Genomic DNA, 23,708 nt, shown 5'->3' on the forward strand with positions numbered 1-23,708 from the left:
TGGCAGGTTGAGGCTCTGGAAAGGCTCTTCCCTGGGAGGAGCCGGCATCTGGCTTTGGTCAACACAAGGAGCTGCAAAGGGGACTGTGTGGTCTGGGCACTCGCAAAATGCAAGGGATGGAAAACAGGCATGGGACCACTCTGGGCATGTCTATATCCCCAAAATAGGGAAAGACAACCCCCATCAATACATAGCGCACAGGAACCGGATGGGTTTTGGTACTAAGGCTGGAAAACCAGCTCATAGTTTGTCCATGTGGTGGTCTTGGGGATCCTGTTTCTGATGCCCCATCAAACAGCATGTTTTATACCCTCTGCTGTTGCTGCCTCCAGTTGTCCCTCTGCATTATGGGACAAGGAGCACATGCAAAGGTTACTCACAGCAAGGAAAATACCCTCAAGTCCTTCACAGCCCCAACACCTGCCCAAAAGCAGTGAACCCTGCAACTAGCACTGCCATGAAGATGTTCAAGCAGTGGTGATATATAGCTATGTGGTACACACTCTTGTACAGGTAGGAGGGCTACAAGACGATAGAAGTGAGGAACACCTTCACAGGTATTGCCTTTGGTACCCGGAGTAGGCCCAAGGACTACACTTGGACATGGAGAATCAAATATACACAGCACGTATATACAAATATACATCTGCTCTTGAGTTAACTTCAGCTAATTCATTAGCCATTGGGTCAGAAAGGATCAAGGATGCTAAATGGGGAAAGAAGGCTCAGGGCTGCCCACAGCACCATTTATTTCTGGTGATGTTTCCACTTAGGAGATTTCTCTACCTTCATAATACAATTAAAGCACGAAAAGACTTCAGGGCTTTACCTCAGAAATTGCTACTCACGTCACTGCTGAATTAAAAAAAAGAATAAAAAGCCTTTAGAGCTTTGTATAGGGCAGTTAATATGTGTCTTGCTCATTTAGGGAAGATACTGTTCCTGCTCTTATTTGCCCCCATGGATCTCTTTCCTGACTATCTACACAGCTCGCTCAGCCTGCTGCTTGCCTAGCCAAATAATGAGCCAAGTTGTATACAGTCAGGGAAATGAAGCCCACCAACTCTTTCGCATTTAACATACAGAAAGGTAAGATGTACAGGAAAGAGGTCTAARCACAGCAGATGGGAAAGGAGACCTCCCACCACTACTTCAAAACTGATCCTGACCTCCCTTTAGATCTGAGCCAGATCCAAGCTGCAATGTTTGAGTCAGACTCTAAACATTAACTATTAGTTTGAGGAACTAGCATGGATAAGGAATGATACTGTATCTTATAGAAAAGATCTGAATCTATTTTCCCCCTCAACGTCATGAATACATAGGTGTGAGCTTGGTYAAGGTCACTCTCCAATTTTAAATGCAGCACAACGGCAATCTCACTGTAGCCATAGCTCACATTTTATGGTCTCTGCATTTTCACAGTTATGGGACTCAGTGCTCTACATTAAGTAGCCAACAAGTCCTGACTTCCCAATGAGGCATCTCGTGGCCTATGGTTCAACATCTCCGTTGAGAAGGTACTGAGCTCCCTTGAGTCTGTTGGCTGCAAAGGACCATCCATGTCCCATACGTGAGGGGGCAGAAAATTGGACAGACCCCCACCACTGTGTCAGAAGAACTCTTGTAGGAAAATACAAGGGAAAATGGACACTGCAAAGATGTTTCCATGGCCACATCTGTGAATYCCCAGAACACAGAGCTCCACAGAAAGTTCTCTTCATCAGTACAGAGTTTCCAGAAGGCCATGTGGGAATATATTTTGCCTCAATGATCAGAAGTTGTCAGAGGATGGAGTTTCTCTTTAAGCTTTCATTTGAAGTGCTTAGATGAAATAAAATCATCGCAGTAAGAARCATGGCTAAACTAACTTTTAAAATGTATTTATTTTCTAACAACTTCCGTCTACCTGCCTGACTGTCCTGAGGATTTTAAGCATTTTGGAGGAAGAGACAAGAAGGCAGCACTTACGTGAGCAGCTCTTTCTTGATGTCCTTGGAGAGGAATTTAAGCTTGAAGTTGGTTAAAGTAACTTCCCCTGGGTATTTTCGTTCTTCAAAGTTTTCCTCTGACACTTCTTGCTCATCAGCTTCCGAGGAGGCAAAAGAATGGGCTGCAGGCTCTGACTGCAAGAAAACAGCCAGAAAAAGTGGTTGCAGTGGTGCTCGTTGATGCTGCGATTTTCTCTTTTTGCAGGAGAAATGTGTAAAACATCTGTATAGAGACCGGGATTTTCACCTGGGCTTCCCAAGGTCTTGCAGGGTTAGGGATCACTGTGACTCCCCCCATTCTCTTCCTTGGCACTGCCTGTCTCCACCTTGCCCTATGGGCAGGGAGTCATTGCATTGCTTCCCGTGCCAGGAGCTGCACCCAGTCAAGGAGTAATGGCTAGATTATCCCACCTTCAAGGACTGGTGCTAATGGCACAAGGGGCCGTATCTGCTAATGGCAGATATAAATCACCCTGGGGAACAGTGTCAGAAGCACCACTAATGCAAATATGCTGAAAGGTTATATAGTGAAGGAAGCAATGTAGACCCAAAACTACAGAAATGGGGTGCTTCCCTGGCAGGAGCACCCCAGTGAGGCCAAGAGCACCCACTGGCTAAGAGGGGCCATGTTTGCCCCCAGGATGGCTCTGGCCCTGCCTGGTTGTGTGCAGCTGAAGTCTGGTAGCACTGAAGCTGAAGCTAACAGTACTTCTCTCCTAGGCTCAAGGGGTAAAGTAGGGTGTTTGGGTAAAACAAGACAACTGGGCAAGCAAACACGGCGTTTGGTCCCCCACAAAGTGTTAGTTAAACATCTAGAGTTGTCACTCACCTCTTCTGGCTCCTCTTCCCGCTGACGATTTGGTTTAGTGTAGTCAATGGGTCCATCCCATTCATCCTGGCGGGAGGTCTGGCTGGACTGGGGGGAGGTCATGGTGCTGCTCGTGGCACTGGTGCTGTTTTGGCGCTGGGACACATCTGGGGACTTCATGCTGGGACTACTGCTGCAGCTGCTGCTGCTGGGAAAGGTGCTCTCCCGCTTGCGGTGCTTGTTCATACTCAAGTCCAAAGTCCCATTTTCATCCACCTCAATGTCCATGGACTGAAAGTTTGGAAACAGGCCCAAAGTTAGCTGCTGCTAGCAATTCCATAAAGGGATTTTGCCCCTATTTGTCCTTTGCAGTGCAGGGGGCAGGTCATTCATGTCCCTTCCTCTCTGCAGTCAATTAGAAGGAACTAAATGGTAGGGGATGCTCCTTCACAAACATTTTCAGAAACATGCCGTGCAAATGTATGCCTCTGCTAAAACAACCCAGGGTTTTAACTCAATTGCCTGAACACAGACACCTAGTGACATTTATGATGCCCCAGGGCATCCAAGACATCTGCACAAGGCTGGGGGTGCAACATAGGACCTCTGGAAAACTGGTGTTCTTTGCAAAATAGCTGGAGGTCAACCTGGACACACGAGGCAATCTCAAATAGCATCTGATACCTACCCATGAGCAACTGAATCCAGCCCTGAGAATCTGCTTGAAAATGATGATTGTCTCAGATGGGTAATTTGAGCCCTGATGCATCTCCATAACATGCTCATAGCCAAGAATACCTCCCTCAAACAGTGCATCACCCATGGCATTTCAGGAGTGAAAGGGTTCAGTCCCTACTCCTCGCTCTGAAAAGTCTCTGCATTTCCTCTCTGTTTGTAAGATCAAAATGAGAGGCATGAAAAACAAACTAAAAGTATTCCTTGCATCCAAAACGTCAAGTATTAACCCACTATTTTCTACATCAAAATTAACTACCAGCTCTGCTGCAGATCCAAAGAGCCCGTCCAAGCTGGCTCCCCTCTGCGCTGACACCAGTGGTCAGTGCACCCTAAGCACAGATGCGCTCGGCTCACCTTGCTGGGAGCCTCTTGCTGCTTCGTACTGAGATTTTCAGGCATTTCCCAGCAGCGGGTGGAGAGGTTTAAGATGGCAGTGGCAGCCATGTGCGCAGCCTCGGCGTCGTGGGAGTAGTCGAAGCCTGTAGAGGAAGATGAAGTGCTCTTCACGTAACTGCTGGAGGGGCTGTGGCTGGGGGAAGAGGCCTTTGGAAAAGGTTTGGCTGGAATGAAAAAAAAGAAGGAACAACACAAGGCTAATGTATAACTGGCACAAGTAACRGTGAGACATTAAGTCAGTCTGACACAGCTAACGTATTAGCAGTTTCAGTGGCAACCTGTATTTATTATAAAGCCATGGGCTGTTTTATTGCTAGGGACGTGCAACRGTAGCAGTGCTGGCTGCAGCCAGGAACTTGTGCAAAGGTCTCTTGATGTGGAAAGTTAATTCATTAACTCAGCCATCAAGTCCCCAAAACACAGCACTTTTCTTCATTAAAACTATCCCTCATTGGAAGACTTCAAAGGAGAAAGCTTAGGGAAGCTTCCCAGCTCTTTCCTTGTTCTCCATATGTTCATAACTTATCTGCAGAGCTGACTTACAGGGAGGTTTCTTGTGTCACATATGAAAACTTGTAATGTAAAAAATTACATTAATAGCAAAACGTGACCATGAAATATGAGCTTCTGATAATGACACCAATGAAATATGGATGTTCTGACAGCTGTCATATCATTTAAATATATCTGAATAATAGGATTTATTGCACAGCCGCATGCGATCCCTACACTGCGCTATTCATTATTGTGTGTCATAGCCCACAGCACTGCAACGCTGGAGATGCAATGCTCCCTCCACACCTATGAAACGGAAGGGAGTCAGTGAGACTCAGTATTTCTCAGGGTTAACCCCCAATAAACTTGGCCTAATCTTGAAACTGGACCCATTCAGAAGGGCCCTGAGGCACATGGAGTCCCTCAGAAGTCAGTGGCTTCACTGGATGCAGATGGGATCATCTCATCTCATACACATCACAGGGCTGCGGGCTGTATTCTGAATCGATCAGCAAAATCTTCAAATTCTTAATTCATTTCACTATGTCCTTATTTAGGGAAAACTTCCACCCCCTTCAGTGGGAGTCTTGCCCAAGGAAGACACGTAAGGTTTGGCCCGATGTTTGTAAAGCAGCTAGACAACCTTGGTTGATGTTGCTACAGAGTAAAGTGATTTTATTATTACCATTATGAACTCGAAATATAAGACACTATAAAATGCTAATCTTCTCAAGGACTGCTTTCTTCCTCATTGTGTGCGTATATAATGCATATTGACATTAATGGGAGTTATGCACACACATGCAGGGGAATATAAATCCCTCTGGATGAAGATCTCTTTAAAATAAGTTCTCAGTGAAAGGAACAGATTTCCCTGCTATGATTGGCAATCATATTCATCTTGTCGCTTTGATTAACTCATTGGAGGCTTGCCCAAATGGTTATCCTTGTGTATTACTGCTTGTTTTCAAGTCTGGTTTAATCCATGTCTTTTCGGTGGGGTGCGGGTATTTGCGAGCCCAACCTGACAGTATCCAGGATCATGAGATGCCAATTTCAATTTCACACTGTAGACTCAGCGGTGCTTTTCCATTTCATAAGTATTTCTACCACTAATAGACTCGCAATCAGCAAATTAGTAAAATAAGTGATGAGAAAAAATAGAAAGGATTATCCTAGTGGGTCTGCTGGAATTATTTTTGTCAGTACAATTACCCCGAAAATTCTTTGCTAATATTGCAAATAACACAATCTATTCAGCAAGAGAATCACTTGTGCTGGGAAACAAATTACTTTTCCATCAGCCCTAACCCAGGATGACAGTGGCAGTTGTGCTCTCTGGCCTCCATCCAATTTCATTGTCTGATCCTTTACAGATTTAGTACTGTAATAAAGGGAGCTTCCATTGTAGTGCAACCACCGGGATGCTTTCAAGTATGAGCACTTTTTAGAGAGCAGCTGCATCAGGATTAAACAGGATTCTGGAAGTGGGATTAGCCAGACAGAAAGCCCTCTTGAGGCTGCTGACTTCTGCAAACTGGTTTCCTAAATCTTTTTTTTTTTTCCCCTCCTTCTTTTTTAAGAAAAAGATTTAAAAGATGTTGGGAGTCGAAGGGAGCGGGGATGCAACCATGGGTCCTCCCAGCGCAGCTGTGCAGCAGGCTGTCCCCCCCATGCATCTCTTCTCCAGCTCCTGACAGCCCATCCTCTGAGGGTTTATTTAGCCATTTCATTTTCACCCGCACTGCGCTTGCACAGTGCTGTAAACAGTGCAAGATCCTGGGTAAAAAACAGAGGTGGGTGGCTTGGATATGAAAGAGCTGATAGCTAGAAGGTGTATGATCGATAGGTGGTGGAGCTGGAGAACAGGATACAGCAGAGAAGACAAATGGCTCGAGTGGGTCGTATATAAGATAGAGGAGAGGAAAACTATAATCCATTTAGCTAGATGAGAAAAGACAGATCAATAGATATGAACTGCAAAGCAGTGGGGACCAACTGGGGACAGCTGTGTAACTTAYCCCACCTAGAGACATTGCTCAGATTAATGTTCCCCCTGCTTGATGCAATTCTTCCCAAAACTGAAGCCGAGGAGGCTTGCAAAACATTCCCAGCATGAGACTCAAAACTGGAGCCCATGGCTCAAAATCGGAGCCATAGACCCCTCTCTGCACCAAAAGCAGGCTCCGTGGGACCTGGTTTAGCTCTCCCGTCAGCCCAGACCTACGCGCCTGAGAGCCTCGTGGCACGCGACACAAGATGAGAATGTCAGAGAGGATTCAAAACCCAACCCGTCCCTGCTTCCAACTTACATTTAAAGGCTTTAGGTGAGGTTTCGCTAGTCTGAATCTTTGGGGCAAGCATGCGTTTGCCAAAAACCTGAGCATCAAAACTTGCATAATCGAAGGTGACCTTGGAGTACTTCTCCAGCTCCTTGGCCAGGTTGGCCCGGGGGGTTGCTGGGACCATGTTGGGCCGGTAGCTTCCATACTGAGGGATCTCCAGCTGCTTCACAAAGCACATAGGCCTGTGGAGAAGACAACGAGCAACAGTGATTTCTCCTTTCCTTTCCCTTCCCTGCAAGCCATTCCTGGGGAGCACCCAGACTAGTCCCTGCCCAAGGTGGTGGGGAAATATTAAACTCGAAACAAAGCAGATCCCTTTCTTGGGCATTTTGCCCTCTCCATCTCCTAGTGCTATCAGGGCAGATTAGCCCAACAGCCGTGCCCTTGGACGCTGCTGTGGAGCTGCGCCAAACTCTGCCGGCACCGTGCGGACCCCACTGCTGCCAGATGTACGCGTGAGCGACAGGGAYGGTCTGCAGACGCGGCTGTTCGGGGGGAGTCAGGCGCGATGGGGACGCTCAGCTGCGCCTCGTCCCCGAGGGGCTGTGGGGGTAGAGCAGGAGGAGACAGCCCTTTTGCTCTCCCTCAGTAGATCCGCGCAAGAGGTGGGGCTCTTAGATTCCCCCTCTCTTTTTTTTCCCCATTTTTTTCGTTTTTAAACCAAACACTGAGGTGTCGATCTCATGCAAGACAATTTTATTGCAGGCTGCTGTGGCATGGCAGCGCTTTTCCAACGGTCAGAAAGACTTGGGTGTCACTCGTCTGCGGGGGTCCCAGTGCAAAATGGCACACACAGGCGCGAGGACCCCAGTTCAGCTCAAATCTCCACTGCAGACTTACTGCAACAGCGAGCTCGACTCCTCGACTCCCTTTTAAAGACCCACTTCTGCTGGGCTGCCTATCATGAATCAATTTGTCTTGCATATAAATTGTATATAAATGCCCTATTGTTATTCTCCTTCCCATGACCTCTTTCCACCAGCTTAGTCCTCGGAGYGGGGGCTCCTCGGAGCATGGACTGTCCTCGTGATGTGCTCAGAGCGCACTGCGCCCGTCGCAGGCTCTGCTGCAAATAAATAAGTAATCGCCCTAAATGGCCTTCTTTTCCAAGCACTGAGCTCTCAGCATCAGTGCACTGGGGTGCTCRGCACTCCTGGGGAGCAAATAAATAAATTAAAGAGCCTTTGTTGCCTTTGGGGGGTGCTTTCAGCCGCGTTTTGAAGGGTCTGTACTGGGGATTTTATCTTCCTGCTCTCATTACAGGATAACTACCCGTATTACAATCCATCTGTAGCCTCGTGAATCACAGCAGCTACGGAGGCCAGGATCTATCAGGGATGTTCTCAGCGTCAGACAGCCCTTTCTCGCAGGAAGATAGACACGAGCAAAATAACAAAATAAATGCACGCGTCGCGAAAATGACTGGCGGGTTTCTCTCCTCTGAACCGCGGAGGTGAAGAAAGCAAAGCGGGTGTACTTAAACGAAACTGCAATCAAGTGATTTATGAGCAGCCTAAATCTCCTCCTCCTCCCCCTCGCCGAGCCCACCCTACTCATAATGCTAATATAATAGCCATAATTCTCCGGCAGTTTGCATTGCAGCGCGAGCGGCACGAATGCCTTCTGCTGCACGGGTAAAACCCTTTGGCCTGTAGCCTCAGCGTTAATTGATGCTACAGAAGCAATTCATTGTCCTCAGTGCCCTCCCTGGGATCATCAATTAAATATCTCCCCACCTTGGCCGGACCTATGATCGTAATAACAGGACTCAGCAGKAGCAGGATACAGCCGGAGCGAGCTGCGACGGCTTCTCTCGCCAGCCCCGCTGTCGGGGGACGGGGGGGGCTACGCGGCACCGCGCCGCGCTGCTCCCACCCGCTCACCTGAGTATCCGGTCAGAATTGGAGCTGCTCTTCGAAGGATCACCAGACTGGGTTTGTTGCTTTTCGTGCGATTTGGCTAATTTTTCAGCAGCAGCAATGGGGCACCCAGATAAACTGTGAGTTAAAACCAAAACAAACACAAACAAAAATTAAAAAAACAGGGAGAAAGAGAGGGAAACTGAGCACAAGGGACATGCATGAAAATCCTCACTCACTTCAGAGACCCAAATCCGCCCCAGAGCTGCACTGAGGCCCATACGGAAATCATTTGCCTTTTCTTATTTATTTATTTATTTATTTATTTATTTTTTAGTTTAGGCAAGCAGCAAAGCAGCCAAACGTCAAGTGCCAAATCTCACAGGGACAAGAGCCCCTGAGCTTCCTGAAGACTTGGAGACGGATCAAACGGGTAGATCCACCGGGCTGAGCTCAGCAAAGGCAGACAGGGGACGGGCTGGTTTTTCCGAGTGCTTTTAACCGATAAATGGCATTCGTGATTTGTATGTATTCAGCTCTTTTGCTGACCCAGTTTGCAGGAAGCCATCCGAGGGGCACTTGCAGGGAAGCATTTGCACTTTTGATGTGCGCAACCTCCAACATCCTCACACCTCAGGAAGGAGGTCGTGGGAGACCAGGACCCACTTGCAGGGGCTGCAACCTTTGAAGTTACTGACAAGAAATGATTGGGTGGGTTTTTTGGTCTATTATGCCATTATCATAAACACCGTTGTTCCCACCAGGGTTTGGGTCTGAACTGTGGTGCTCCATAACCCAGCCATCACCACCAGCCCCGGCGTCATGCAGCAGCAGCGGGGCTAAACACAAGCTGAACACGCACTCATCTCTCTGTCTATTCCAAATTGAGCTTCTCAATTATCTGAGCACATTTTCCCCAATTTTCCTCTTGCAACTATGGCTCCGCTGAAGCACTCATCAGCTCAGCATGCCCCCCGGCTCCCGCAGGAGCAAGTTGTTACGCACGCCCACCTCGCGCCTGCAAGCCCATCGGCACTGGCGCTTTCTGCATGCCAACTACACGCRAGTGCAACGGATGCTACAATCCTAAATGCACGAGCATATCTCCGTAGCACAAGCTAGTCTGGCTCTTTGGAAGCTTTCTTGTTGTGAAAGTAATTTTTAGGAGCACCTTCCATTCCAACTGCAGCGGTCTTATTTATGGAAAGTGCTAGAGTTTGAGCAAAGTCAGAGCAGGGGGTACAATTATGGTTCTCAAAGTGCAAAGCTGTTCCTGACTGCATCTGGGCTGAGATCCTACAATGGGGGGACCTAAAATAACAGGCATCATGGAGTAATTTCAGGCTAAATATCACGGAAATCCCTAAAAATCCCCCAAAGTGCCATGCCACCAGCCATAATTCACTGTCACTTTGGTCTTGCCTTCCCAAATTATTTTTTGTCTTCAGTCATCCCTACTTTGCCCATCTGAGCTGCACCACACCTCAGTGTGAGGGCCCCTATGCAAGGTAAAAATGATGGGTTTTTGGCTGTCCGCCCRCCGCCACCCTTGCCCTGCCGTTCCGGAGAGGCCCTCGGAGCAGGTACCTGCGGTGCGTGTTGCGATTGCTGTTCACGTGGCCCTGTCCTGTGCAGCCGGGCGTGGGGCATTTCAACACGTTCTCGTGCATGGCCAAGACTTCGGAGCGAGAAGGGGGAGGGAAGAAAAAACAACTCGATAAAAAACAGAGCAGAAAAAAAAAAAAAAGACAAAATCATCAAGTCTTGTACGTTGGCTTCCTAGAAATCAGGGAATGTGAAATGCTGTAATTAGAATTTGCCTGCATAGAGGAAAAAAAAGATTTACAAGGCAGCGCCGCTCGGGTCAGCACTAGATTAGCATCTCTGCGCACAGCCTGGGTTTTCTCCTTGTTTGCTGATTGCAATCCGGTTCCCCCRGCCAGCCCCTCCCTCACGCCATCATTTTGGAGCCAGGCCTACCAATTTCAGGTAGTTTTAAGTGATTGAAGTTATATCTCTGCTTTTATCCTTAGGACTAGTCTTTGTTTGATTTCTTTTTTTTTAATTTTAATCTGCAGGATTATTGCTTCCTGCAGTGCTGACCTTAAAAGTAAAGAAAATAATTTGATTTGCAAGCCTTTCTAAAGCACACAGCTTGTGTTATTTATTTATTTATTTTCTCTCACATTCAAGCTTGTGTGAAGATAACCGTACTTTCTCCTCATTTCCTGCCATTCTGTGTTTATGGCAGGTCTGCAACCTTTGAAATTACTGATAAGGAAGGATTGGGTGTTTTTTTGGTCTATTATGCCATTATCATAAACATACAACATTGATTTTTATGTATATGTGCAGAGAAAGCTATTTAGGATGCTGGTAGAGAGGTAGAAATGAAATCTCTCTGTATCTATATATATGTATATGTTATATATAAAATCTGTTATGATGATGATGAAAATTTTCTGTAGAATTGATGAATTTCAGTATAACGCTTTGTGAGTTTTACGGTGATAAGAGCTCAGGAGGAAAACCAGCGATCACGAGCATCCTGAGCAACTCCTTTCGTTTGCTGTATGGCAATGCCAGCATCATATTTGGGCAGGGAAGAACGATTTCCTCTTCTTCCCAGCATGCTATCTCAAATAGGGAAAAATATAAGAAATTCAGTGTAAAGACAGGGACTACTTAAAACACCACCGGAGGTGGGCAGTAATTTTTAAAGCACCTCTTTGAATTTCAGAGAAGGGACCTCAATCTCCGCAGGATGGTGCTAAAAATCTTTAAGCAGGGTATGACTTTCCATTAATCTCCATAGCATTTCCCCTAAAGATCACCACCACTTGGGTGCGTAGAAGCATCCTGGAACTGTCTGGAGTGCTCAAATGGCACATTGGCCTTGAGATGGCTCTGCCCGTCTGGTGTGACTTTCCCCCTTGGAAATACAGCTTCAAACTAATTTAAGCAACCTCTGTTCTGTCACCCGGGCACCCCGGCCGTGTACTCACTCTCCGGAGGGATCCTGTCTTTGTGCGGGCAACCGGACAGGCTGCGATGGTGAGGGTAGAGTCCCGTGACGTGGCCGGTCCCATCGCAGCCGGGAGTTGGACATTTGATTTCGCGTTTCTCGGGTCTTGAGGGATCTAGGGGTTGTAGGGAAAGGGAAATGGAAGCAGATTTGGAGGAGAAAGCAGGAAGGGTTAATAAAGCTCCAGATAAAAATTTCTGTGGACATTTCCCACAACTTCTCCAGGCAAACGGGGAGAAATGGTTAACCTTTGGGTTTGGAGCTTGTTTTCTGAAGGTGGAATTAATACCATCAGAAATTTCAAAAACTGAATTAGGAAAGCAATTTTAGCAACCAACGAGGCTAGGAGTAACTGTGAGCAACCGGGCCACCGGTGCCTACTGCTCGCACCATGGCCATGGCACCGAGCTGCTCCATCCACCAGGCTCAATGCCCAGGAGCCCTAAGGCACAGGCTGACATTTTCAAGGCCAGCAGGGGAATTTAGCCAGCAATCCCCCTGCTGAGGCGTATGGGACACTATCATTATCTACATTCACCGTTGATCCCCAGGATGTCCCCATCTCTGCAGGCATTGAGGCCAGGGGGCTAAATTCCCTCCATGGGCTGTGAAAACCCCCAGTCGCCTAGTTTTCGTGGGGTGCTTAGCAGAGAAGTTCATCCCTTTCCCTGGGGATGGGAAGGAAGGAGACACGTGGAGGCCCGTCCCCGTACCCCACCTTTGCCGTAGTAGCTCTTGCGGATGCTGTCCAGCGGTTTGCTCTGTTTCTCGTCCACCTGGAAGTGCTTCACGTGCTCTCCAGGCAGCCGGCTGGGCTCCCTCACGATCTTCACCTGCTCGGCCTTCAGCGCGATGGCTTGTTCCAGCAGCCCCAGGTTCCCCCTCGTCATCATGTCGTACATCTCTGACTCGTCGGTCACTGCCGATTTCTGGGAGCGCGCGTCGTCATCTTTGTCGTCGTCCGACCGGACCTCCACGATGACTGAGTACTCGGGCTTTGGGCTGAACTGCCCTTCACAGTGGCTTTTCTGGGTGTCCTGAGAAGCGTGAGGAGTCTCTTCGCAGATCACTTCGGGAGCCATCTCCTCCTCTTCTTCATCCTCCTCTTCCTCTTCGTCATCCTCCTCCTCCTCTTCCTCCTCCTCCTCATCTTCATCCTCCTCCTCATCTTCATCATCCTCTTCCTCTGCTTCGGCTTGCATGGCCTTTTGCAGTTTGCAGGACTCCTCGGAGTTTGCATCGTCCCGGTGCTCCGGACACAACTCGCTGCTGCGTTCGCTGGTGACCTCGATGACCTCCTCCGCATCTTCTGTCTGGATGATGATTTCCTTGTCACACTCCTCCTCCGCTAAGTCCTCACCTGCGTCTTCATGGACCAGGTGCACAACATTAGATGGTGGCTTGGAGACTTGCAGCTCTGCTTCAGGCAGCTGCCCCTCTATCGCAAGGGTTTCCTCTGCTATTTGGCCTAGGTTTAGGAGAGAGTTGGCGATTATTTCTTGATAGCTGCTGTAACTGGCCTTGCTGGGCCCAGATGTACTCGTTCCTGTGTTTTGTCCATAATGGGTTGATTTTGCTGGGCTTCTCTCTGAGGTGGGAGGAGGGAAAGAAGGAAAATTAAAAAAAAAAAAAAGAGAGAGAGAAAGAAAAGCAAAAATTACAGGAAAGAAAGAAATAATATGAGCTCATAAACATTTCTTTGTCTTCCTTAAGCTTAAAAGAAAACAGAGCCTTTCTGTAACACCCCTGGAGCAGCCTGATCTATTGCATTTGGAAATGGCAGGTAAAAAGGGGATTTCTGCGTGAGAGCTGCTCGCAGTGCTCAGACCCGTGCTGCCTCCTGATCCCCTGCCCACGAGGACCCACCTGGCACCTCGCTGCCATTGCCTCGCTGCAGCCCAGGGATGCTGGCACTCCACAAGCCAGCGTGGTGCCGCTCAGGGCTCCCAATCAGACAGCGACAAGTCGGAGAGTGGCAGGACCCGGCCGAGGGAGACTGCTCCTGCGTCTGGAGGAGCCAGCCAGGGTCCACCTTGGGCACCGACGCGGGACCCCACACTGCCTTCCCCCTCGCCCATCGGAGTCACACGCAGAGCTCCTTTCATGCTTCTTTCCACAAGGAGCATTGCTGATAGAAAAGCTCTCGTTTTTAAGACATTGGAGATGATCTGGGAATATCCCATCTCAGCCTAAGCAGAGCTTTTCTGTTGTGCTCCCACTGAACGCAATAATTGAAGAACCCATCCCGTACATAATTCAGAGGAGCTATAACTCCTGGTTATTAACACTCACTGCCCTTTACTCGCCTGCAGAATACAGCTCTGCAATCAATAATGATAAAGCACCTTCTGCCGGCTCGGGGCTGCGGGTCTCCTCCTGCTCCACCGTCTCTGCCTCCTCCTCCTCCAGCGTCCCCTCCGACTCATCAGAGCCAGACTCCTCCTTCACCTCTGTCTCCTCGCTGCCATCGCTGTCAACGTTGTAGCCTTCATCCAAGGCCAGCTTGAGTGGATGGGATTTTCGCTTCGACACCAAATGTTCGGCCTCTGCATCCTGAAGTTTCCTCTTCTTTGCTAGAGGGCAGCTTTGTAAACTGCAGATGGGATCAAGGAGCAGAGAGGAGGCATTGCCTCGTGAAAAGGCAAGTCTACGGCACGGAAGCAGCTCAATCAGTTTGGCAAAGGCAAATGGGACAAATATGCAAATATTAAGAAAGGCGAGCAGCGGCCCAGATTTTTAGCTGTTTTAACTCATCACGGCCAGAATATCTGATTTAAGACCTTAACTTTGCACAGCTTTGCTGAGAAATCAGAGCAAGTTTGCCAGACTCACTATAGCAATTTGGCCCATCAGCACTTAGTGTCCAAAGAATAGCAGGAACAGTGGCTCCCCATGCTGCAGCTGCTGACGGCCACCAGTGCTACCCACAAAACCAGACTGGGGATGCAGAACCAGYCCTGGGGCACGTTTACCCGTTGGCACCAACTACTCAGATTTCACTCTTATGGGGTGTGATGAAAAAAAATCAGTTAGCGCTGGCATGAAGTCTGAGGCAGCCCACGTGCACTCGTTTCCTCTCCCCAGCCACAGGGGCAGCGAGCAGACGACAATCTCTGCCTGAAGATGCTCCCATTAACTCCAGGCTCTGAGCTAGGTACCTACGCATCGGTTTGGGGTGTCCATCAAGGCCAATGCTAGCCTGATGAAGCAGATCCCCCAGGATCCCTTATTATATCAGTTGATCGAGAGACAGAGAGGGGCTCCTCGGTAGGTGGATTGGGAGACGAGTTAGGTTCTTGCTCCAAAGCAACCTCCAAGGAGGCAGTCTCTCCCCACTGAACATCCCTCCTTGGATTTCTTGCTAACGTTTTTTCCATTCCCACCACCTCGGAGCCCACATCTCCCAGACCCAGCCTTACCTTCTGTGTCTTGCATACTTTCCACGGATGTGTCCAGAGCCGTTACAACCTGGGGTTGGACAGCTGGAGAGGGAAATGAGCAACTGTCAGGAACAGCAATAAGATTTGGAGACTTCATTTTTAATTAAAAGTGTGTAAACTATGGTCAGTTAAACAGGTTCCGTGCAGAAGGAACAAAATTAACTGCAAAAGGGAAGATAATTTCCCTCAAATGGTTCAGCTTGTCCCTTTGAATTCCAAGTGAGGAGGGCAGGAGAGCAGCTTTGCAGTTTGCTAAAAATTAATGAAATGACTCACCCCATTTAATTAGATGAACGGTTCATTATAGTTTTATGAGTATGTTTAATTAAAGATTTGCATGTGTAAGAGCAAGCTTTTAAAAACCAGACAACTACTGCACTCTGCCTCCCCACTGCCACTCTTCAGTTTTCCTTTCTTTTTTTGCTGGTGTAGGAAGAAAACATGGGCTTTTCATTCATTTGATGGCTTGTCAAGGATCTGGGGTTTCTTGAACTAAAAAACGGGTGGTCTTTTGAAAAGAGCGGGCTGGGAATGGATTGTAGAGATTACATTTATAGCCAGAGCACAGTGGGTGAAGTTCACCAGGATACAAATCCTCAAAAGCACTTAGGAGCTTCACTTTTGGGAAAATGGATGGGATTTAGGTGACCAGATCTCCCAAATCCCTACRTTTGCTGTGGCCTGTCTGCTCTGTCCCTTGGCACGGTGCCGTGGGCTCTTCCCCTGCAGAGATAACTAGTCCCAGCTCCAGGAACTGTGAGGGCTCCTGATAAGAAACATTAAAGCAAACAGTTTCTGGCAAAACCAGATAATGGCATTGATTATGGGATACCCAAGTGACTTGCCTGCTGTCAGAGGAACTCTGGAGTCACATAGGATTAATAACCCCTTTTAGCACCTCAGCACCCTCAGCCCGGGAAGCTGGAGGTGCTAATGAAATCTCCTGACGCCAGCGCAAGGGTAGAGGCATCGGCAGCCCACGGGGGATCCGGCCAGCCAGCACGAAACAGCCCCGAGTGCCAAGTCAGGCTTGAGGGATTCGGAAGAACTTCTGCTCTCAGCAGAGTGCTTGGTCTGTGCAAAAAGCTACAGAAAAGGAGGATCCGAGTGTACAAACGGATCCCACAACTCTGGGTGTACCAGTGGGTTGGTTATTAATGGCTTGATTGCCCAGAACACCATGCATAGTTCAGACCRTTGTGTTCAAGGAAGATAATTCAACCCAAAACCAGGACAGAAAGGGGCTACTGAGCTGCCGGAGGATCAGGAACCCTTCCTTTGGAGAGACTGGTGTGCTTTAGTGCAGCAAAGTAAGTACTAAGAGGGCATAAGAGGGCAGCGTGGCCCCTAAGGAGATGTGGCTCTGGCCAAGATGAGGTGGACGCATGGCCATGGGGGCAATGGTCAGAGGCCGTCCGCCGCCCCTTGGAGAAACGCTCAGCTTTGCAGCGYGCACATGAAAACGGAGCCTCACCACTCTGCGGGGTCCGGTGTCCGAGTACACGCGGCCCTTTCCTAGCACAGCGCGCGAGACCAGATGCAAAAAGATCTCGTCCCGCTAACATGCATAATTGGAAGAGGGGGCTCCCCCCTTCCCTGCTCCCTCCACTGATGATCTTAAAGTCTATTTAATTTTAATTGCCTTCRGTCGTGACTGAGGCTGCTCTGTACTGAGCAGCCCCAGACACACGTTAAGTGACTGCGCGCGGAAAGACAGAGCCGTGTTTATGTTACCAGCGACTTGCCTGAAAAAGGCCTTATTCAGCGGGAAACAAGAGCAGCTCTGATGATGTTACAGGCTTTTATAAGCTTTGCTGAATCAATTAAGGCCGATTCCCCCCCCCGCCCCAACCCTCCCATTTTTAATGTACTAAAATGAGGCCTGCGGTAAAAAAAAATAAGTAAGAAAGAGCCAAGTGGCTCAATATCCAGTTTTTCCAAAGGGGTAGGGATTTGGGATGTCTGGTTTCGGAGCCTCGATTTAGGGCCCGTTAAAAAGCACCGGCCACAGAAATCGGGGTGTCCAGCACGTTCCGGCTCAGGCGCCCGCGTTGCTGTCCCCTGTCCCCAGCTCCCCTTTGGGGAACGTTTCCAGCCTTTTGGCAGGAATCCCAAAAGGCGAAAGGGGCTTCCTCGGTCCTTAAAGCCGCTCTCCTTCCCCGCAGTCGCGCGCTAACCTGCTCTGCCCCCTCCGCAGCCTTCCTGCGCTCCACAAAAGGCTCCCTTATTGTCATGCAGACCGTGCCCTGCTTCCAATTAGTCGATTAATCGTCCAGCTAATCAGGCAATTAGGTGACAGCTGCGGAGATGGCTTTGTGGCGCGCTCTGTCCTGCCCCTTCTATATGTCACCTGCTCCAATTACCACCTCCGCTGGCGTGTTCGGCAATAAAAGTTGGAGAAGTGGCRAGCCCGGCGCCCGCGCCGTCGGAGCGCGGAGGCGCGGGAGCGCTCTGAAATTGGGCTGCCCGAGGCCCAATTACGCTCGGACACACGCGGCTTGCTAACGTGGGGCCGCCGGGCAAGGCAGCCTCCGCTATTAGCGCGCGTCCGGGTTAAAGGCTCCCGCGTCTCGCCGAAGCGCTCGGGCAGGGTTTAAAGGGAGCCGCGAGGCCGCCGAGGCTGTTATTTATAATGAGGCGCYCGGCAGGGCTGCAAAGACGCGCGCCGGCTCCTCCGGCTGCTGCCGTCGGCGCGCCAGGCCCGCCGAACGAACCAACGGCGACGGGGCCGGGTGGGAAGACGCGGCGGAGCGGCCAGCACGGAAAACGGTGCCGCCCGGTCTCGTGTTGGGACCTGTCCTGGCCGGCAGGGAGGAAGGAGGGAAGGAGGGAGCAGAGGATGGAGGAGGTGGAAGCAGGAAAGCAGGGAGCGAAGGTGCAAGTGTGGGGGCAAAGAGAGGATGTAAAATACATGGAGAAGAAACTCTGCTCCGGAGGATGTTGTCCCTAATGACCTTGCGACACAAAACGCGGGCATCTGGCTCTGCCGGGGTTCAGCTCCGGGGAGGGACAGAGGGTGGCTGGAGGCTCGTTGGTCTGATGCGACCCATCCAGAGCTGATGCTTTCACCACCTTTAACTCCCGCGGTCCCCATGGCGCGCGTGGCCAAGYGGTGCCCAGAGGACGTGGACGCAATGCAGGACCTACCCTACCGCCCCACGTAGCCTCTCCAAGGACACCTCTCCCCAGCGAAGTCCCCACGTTTGCTCCCTTTCCCGGACTCCCTGGGTCTCGCCCGGCACCCGTCCCAGCACCGGGCCTCCCGCCTCCCCCGGGGTCCGCGGCTGAGCGGGGCCGTTCCTTACCTCACCTCCTGGCCGATGAGCTCCGTGGGCACTGAGCGACGGGCAGGGCRCGGGGACGGAAACAAACACAAGGTCAAAAACCACGGCGGAGGCACCCCTGCCCTCCCCGGTCCGCCCCGCGCACACGATGGGAACGTCTCCCCTCCCCGGGGGGATCCTCTGCCACCTTCTGCTGGGTTCCTATCGCCCTTCAAGCATCCCGTTTGGGAAAGAAAAGGCAAATCTACCCTGCCGGCACCTCCGAATGATCTCAAACCTCTGCGGTGCAGCGTCGAGCATGGCAGCTTGCAGTAAATCATAAACCTGCAGCCGCCACCTCGTAAATCCTCCTGTCTGGGCTTAATTTTAAGCACGTGGGTGCATGCTTGCTGCATTAGGGGCTACCTTGCCCTGTGGATGCTCAACAGCTTGAAAGTCAATGGAGCTATACTGATTTACGTGCATAGGACCCACGCTCCTCTGCTCACCACCCTGGGAGGACGTGGGAGCCCTGCCTGTGCTCGGGCACGCAGGAGCAGATGTGCTATGTGGGGTGGACAACAGTCTGTAGCTTTTTCAGGAATCGCTCCCCGYTTGCGAACAAGAGAACATCCCGCTGTATGCAATAGCAACATACAACATAGCATCGCTGCTGAGAAGCTTGTGTCCAGCCAGGAATCCAAATAGTCGTGAGGAAAAAAAAACACAACACAAGCTAAATTCGCCCAGGCTAAAAACCATAACACGTTGCTCAATTTGTTTGAGCTAATTGGGTTTCCTGGGATCCAGCTCCCACTGGGGTGACTCATGAGCTTCAGCAAACTGGAGGCAGTGGCAAGGCCCATGATGTATTCAATAAATTACCTTTTCACATCAAAAGACCCAGATTCAAGCATGGTGAAGGCAGGGTACAGGAAAAGAAGTAGGATCAGGCCGCTCTCATTAGCAACCGCAGCGAGCATTTTATATACGTGCTACAAAACAATAAAACCTCTAGAATCCACCTTGATTCAGCATAATTGGCTGCATCTGGGTTTTGTTTTTAAGAAGATGCAAATGCTGCAAAGAGCAAGGACAAGGGTGGGTGAAGACAAAGTAACATGGTCCAGCACAGCTGCGTGGGTGAAGTTGCAGAGCACCTGCAAACATCTCCCTTTATTTTAGCCGGCCCTATTAATTCCTCACTTCCAGTGACCTTGGCAATTCATCAAATCCATGTACACAAAATGGAACAGAGGTGGGAGGCCGATCTCTGACCATCACATGAGGCAAAAGTGCCATTGGAGGTGATACCATGCTCTGCGTCGGAGCACCTTTCCTTCTCCCAAAGAAAAAAAAAAAGCACGTAAAGAATGAAATGCGCTTTTTTTTTTAAGTTAGAAAATAAATAGCAATCAAGCTTTGAATTAACAAGTCATTTGTCCTCGTGTCCCTGCCGTGCGACGGCCCTGTTTGCTTCTCCAACGCGCGCTCCTTCTGCCAGGCGCTCTCAGATGTGCAACTTCAAAGGCGCCGGCAGCGCGTGAGTGATGAAAGCTCGGGAGCTGAGCTGAAGCTCCCGCGAATCCCATCCCCATAAAGCGGAGCGTGCAAAGGGGCTTTTCCTTTTTGCCTTTTTTTTCCCCCCTAGGCATAGGCAATGAGGGAAGCAGAGAAAGAGGGTTAAGCGTCATGAGGAGCTGCAAAAGTTTGTGATTGGGATTTTTCCAGGCTTGTGGATGAATGTTGGTGGGGTTGGAGAGGAAGCAGTGAATATAACCTGAAAAACTGCCATCCTGGGCCTGACAAAAAAGCCCATTTGGAACAAGCAAAGCGCATGGCTCTCAGGTGTATTAAACTGCTCACCTCTGATAGACTTCGATCGCGTGCGTGCTCTCTTATCATCATTTTCTAAACTCATCTGGAACGGAAAGAAAAGATAATTATTAAAACATAATAGGAAAATTGTCATTAAAGAAAAACCTCACACGTGGTGGGAAAAGTCGCTCTGTGTAAATCTGTGGCTCTGGGCAGCAGGGGAAGCTTTCACCTGTTTCAGACACTTTCTAGCGTTGCTTTTATCATTCAGACCAAAGATACTCGTTTTAAAGGTACGAGCCCTGATCTGCTTTCGAATGCCCAAATTTAGGGACTTTAAGCTGCTCCTCACATCCCACGCCCCAGGAGGGAGCCTTTGCTGGCAGGATGCTGCAGAGCGACAAGCGCCCGGATGCGCCGGCCCGCGACGGAGAGATCTGGCTCGCGCCACGACGTCTCTTGCTAAAACCAGAACCGATTTCCCTGGATTTGCACCAAAGAGGTGCAGCTGAGGTGCAGTGAGCAAAGCAAGCCGCGGGTCTCCGTGCCGGCCCGGTCCTCGCTGGCCGGGAGCGACGTGCCCTTTGGCAGGTAACCAGTTTCATTGCTTGGAAATCTCTGCGTATTCAGTCGTGCCGATCTCATGCCCGGGACGGTAACTTTTTATGTCGTGCTCCGAAAAGCAACCTTTCCTCTGCACTTAAATCTGACACCGAAAGGGCGCTGCGTCCAAACAACCCCTGCACTGTGGACATCAAACGCCAAGTCCTGCAGGGAGTATGGGCATGAATAAGTAACATCGGGGACTTCAAAGCGCCCCGTATTAATTAAACATCACAGCGTGCCGGGGTAGCAGGAGGCTGAAACGCAGCCGCCTCCGGGGCGCGACGCAGCCGCCCRCGCAGGGAGCCTCGAAATAACCCGGGCGCCGGCAGGGTCCCGCCAGCCAAGGGCCGGCGGCCTTCGGAAGCGAGGCACAAACGCACAAGGCGGAATAATTGCTGGTGCCACCTTCGGAGCCGTGCGGCCAGCGTCGCCGCAGGGTGATGCTGCACGTGAGCCCCGGCGCATGGGGCAGGGGCACCCCGACCCCGCGGCTCCCACCGGCACGCYGCTCCGTTTGGGCGTCCGCTTTTCCAGCCCAGGTTTTGGGAATGGTGTCAAGGGAGGCAGGTCATTTTGCAGGAAGCGATGGGTGATGAAGATCCCCAGCGGAAAGCGTGAAAACACGCCAAATCGGMGAGATGAAATTCCCCCAAATAGCGCTCTCCCACTCCCCCCTCTGGAAACACCGTTCAAACCCACAGTGACTTGTGCGATTTGTTAGATGGGGAGAACCAGGGAAGGGGAGGATAAAACCAAAACCCGGAGCTACTTATGCATCCCGCCAGCGCCGAGCTGGCGGCTCCGCGGCGGCGTGCTCCACGTTTATTACAATCTTCCCAATAACGCAGCAGACAATTACTATAATTTCTATTTTTAAAGCCTCGGTTCCCTGCGGACCAATGGCTCACGTTTAAAGTGCGGAGAGGAGCAGGTGTCAAAGGGACTTCATTACATTTATGAGCCTTTCAGGGCCGGCGTGCGCCGCGCTAGCTAGCTAATGCCTTCCGCCGCGCGCCGCACAATAAGCCTAATACGTTTGATTGCTGGGAGCCTGCGTTCAACCAAAATGAATTTCAGAGCTGGGGTTTTTTTGTTTTGTTTTTTTTTGCTTTTGGTTGGTTTTTCCCAGAGAATTGGCCCGCGTCCTGCCGGTGCCCTGGCAAGTCGGATTTCCTGCAGATACATTATTCACCGCCTGCAAACGCCAGCCCCGAGTGCCATTGGCCTCCGAAACAGCCCAGGAGAAGGACTAGGAGCCTGCGGGGAAATGCAGAGCAGAAGTGCGGTGTCCTTAAGCCTGACCTTCGAGCACAGGCCGGCTGGGAAGCRACCAGACCGCTTGCTTGCAATGCCGACAATTTAGCGCCGGAAGGGAGAGATCCTATTTCACGTAACATTTGCCTTCAAAAACCTTGGTATTGCATCTAAGCTAACGTCCCGGCTCCTCTCTACTCCACGGCACCTCGACAGAGCAATCCCTCCCGCTACCTCCGACGCCTCTTCCGAGCCGGGATAAACCTGCCTTTCAGGGCACCGGTTCCTCTCTATTAACTATAGGGGAAAGCAGACTGGATATCTGGTATTTAGGATCCCAGCAGACCCCAGATTCCCTGTTCGAGTCCACCAGGAGACACCTTGTGCCGTTACATCCCTGGATGGAGGAACCATCTCGCCGACACGTGCACCCTGGCCCCGGGCAGCCCCTGGCCGAGTTTGCACGGGCAACCGCTTGCACCTGAGCACCTCAGCCCTGGGCAAACCGACTTGATTCCTACATTTGGTTCAGAGCAAAAGCCCCGCAAACAGGCGCCCGCTTCGCAAAGCCCAGCGGCTGGAAATACACCTCTTTCCGAGCGTGAGCCCAGCAATTAGAAACGCGCCTACTTCTAAGCATGAAATTTCCGACCAAAGTGTGGAAACACATGGAAAAAAGAAATCCCTTCTGGGCTTAGTGCCTGCTGCTCCCAGGCAGCTTGAATTAGCTGCTGCTGCCATCGCGGTGCCTCCGGAGGTCCCTGCGGTTACCRCGCTCGCGCGCGTGAAGGTTACGGGGAACCGTTGTCCTTCGGTGTTTGCCTCATCAGCGAGGAGCCCTCTAGACGGATCGCTTTAACACGAAATTTCAGGTCACCCAGTGCGTGTTTGCAGTCTGGGAGACTGACGGGGCATTTTCATTTGTTCTCGCTCTTGCTCTCGTACGAGCCGGGTTGAAAAGCTCTCCAGATTTCACTGTTATTGTTTCAACTTGGAATGGAAAACGAAGCTATCATCTCCCCTACCCCAAAGGAAACCCGCAGATGAATTACTGCTACCGGCTGCCAGCCCCAGAGCACGTTAGTCCAGCGCAGCGTGTCAAGGACTCAACCAGGACGAGACAGAGGTTTATATCGCTCCTCCTCACCTAATCGCTAGAGCCTCTCTCGCGTTAATCCAAAATGAATGTCTCGGATTTGCTAACCCGGCATCGCCAGACGAGCCGGTCGGAGCGGGTCTGGGGATACTCACTTCGGGAGCCCCGGAGAGGCGGGGAGCCTCGAGCACGTCGCTCCATCCCCGGGCGTCCCTTTTCCCTCCTGCCCCTTCCTCTCTTCTGCCGACGGTGCTCTGGTGCAGGGGCTACGTCCTACCGTGCGCTTACCCCCTATACTAAGGCGCTTCCTGCCACCGCCGTAGTACGAGTAACACCGAGGGTGCCCTGATGCTGCAAATCTAAAGCACCGAGGTTCAGAGAGATGAACCTGCAAGACAGTTTAACCTGAGCACAACGTGAAATTTGGAAATGTTCTTCCACCRTAACTGTCTCGCTCTGCTGCCAAGACTAAGTGACGCAGTGTGGGAAGAGCAGCACGGATCTGAAGTTTAATTGTATGGACTGTCTGCAGAGCTGCTATTTTCTTTCTTTTTCTTTCTTASCCTCATACACG

General features: G+C 50.5%; 1 protein-coding gene across 1 annotated transcript in view; it reads right to left on the minus strand.

The window, feature by feature from the left end:
- Nucleotides 1–20,281, minus strand: part of MYT1 (myelin transcription factor 1) — a 37,194-nt gene extending 16,913 nt beyond the window's left edge. Inside the window, exons 1-12 of the mRNA XM_026089962.1 lie at nt 20,227–20,281; nt 18,403–18,433; nt 15,077–15,139; nt 14,001–14,250; nt 12,376–13,243; nt 11,638–11,772; nt 10,220–10,310; nt 8,657–8,770; nt 6,741–6,955; nt 3,892–4,016; nt 2,821–3,090; nt 1,972–2,126 (exon numbers count right to left, since the gene is read on the minus strand). Of these exons, the coding sequence (XP_025945747.1) occupies nt 1,972–2,126; nt 2,821–3,090; nt 3,892–4,016; nt 6,741–6,955; nt 8,657–8,770; nt 10,220–10,310; nt 11,638–11,772; nt 12,376–13,243; nt 14,001–14,250; nt 15,077–15,139; nt 18,403–18,433; nt 20,227–20,281 (2,372 nt within the window). The remainder of the gene's footprint in view (nt 1–1,971; nt 2,127–2,820; nt 3,091–3,891; nt 4,017–6,740; nt 6,956–8,656; nt 8,771–10,219; nt 10,311–11,637; nt 11,773–12,375; nt 13,244–14,000; nt 14,251–15,076; nt 15,140–18,402; nt 18,434–20,226) is intronic.
- Between the last annotated feature and the right edge of the window lie 3,427 nt (nt 20,282–23,708).

This window comes from Apteryx rowi, unplaced genomic scaffold (genome assembly GCF_003343035.1).
Source record: "Apteryx rowi isolate R43461 unplaced genomic scaffold, aptRow1 scaffold_0, whole genome shotgun sequence".
Taxonomy (NCBI): domain Eukaryota; kingdom Metazoa; phylum Chordata; class Aves; order Apterygiformes; family Apterygidae; genus Apteryx; species Apteryx rowi.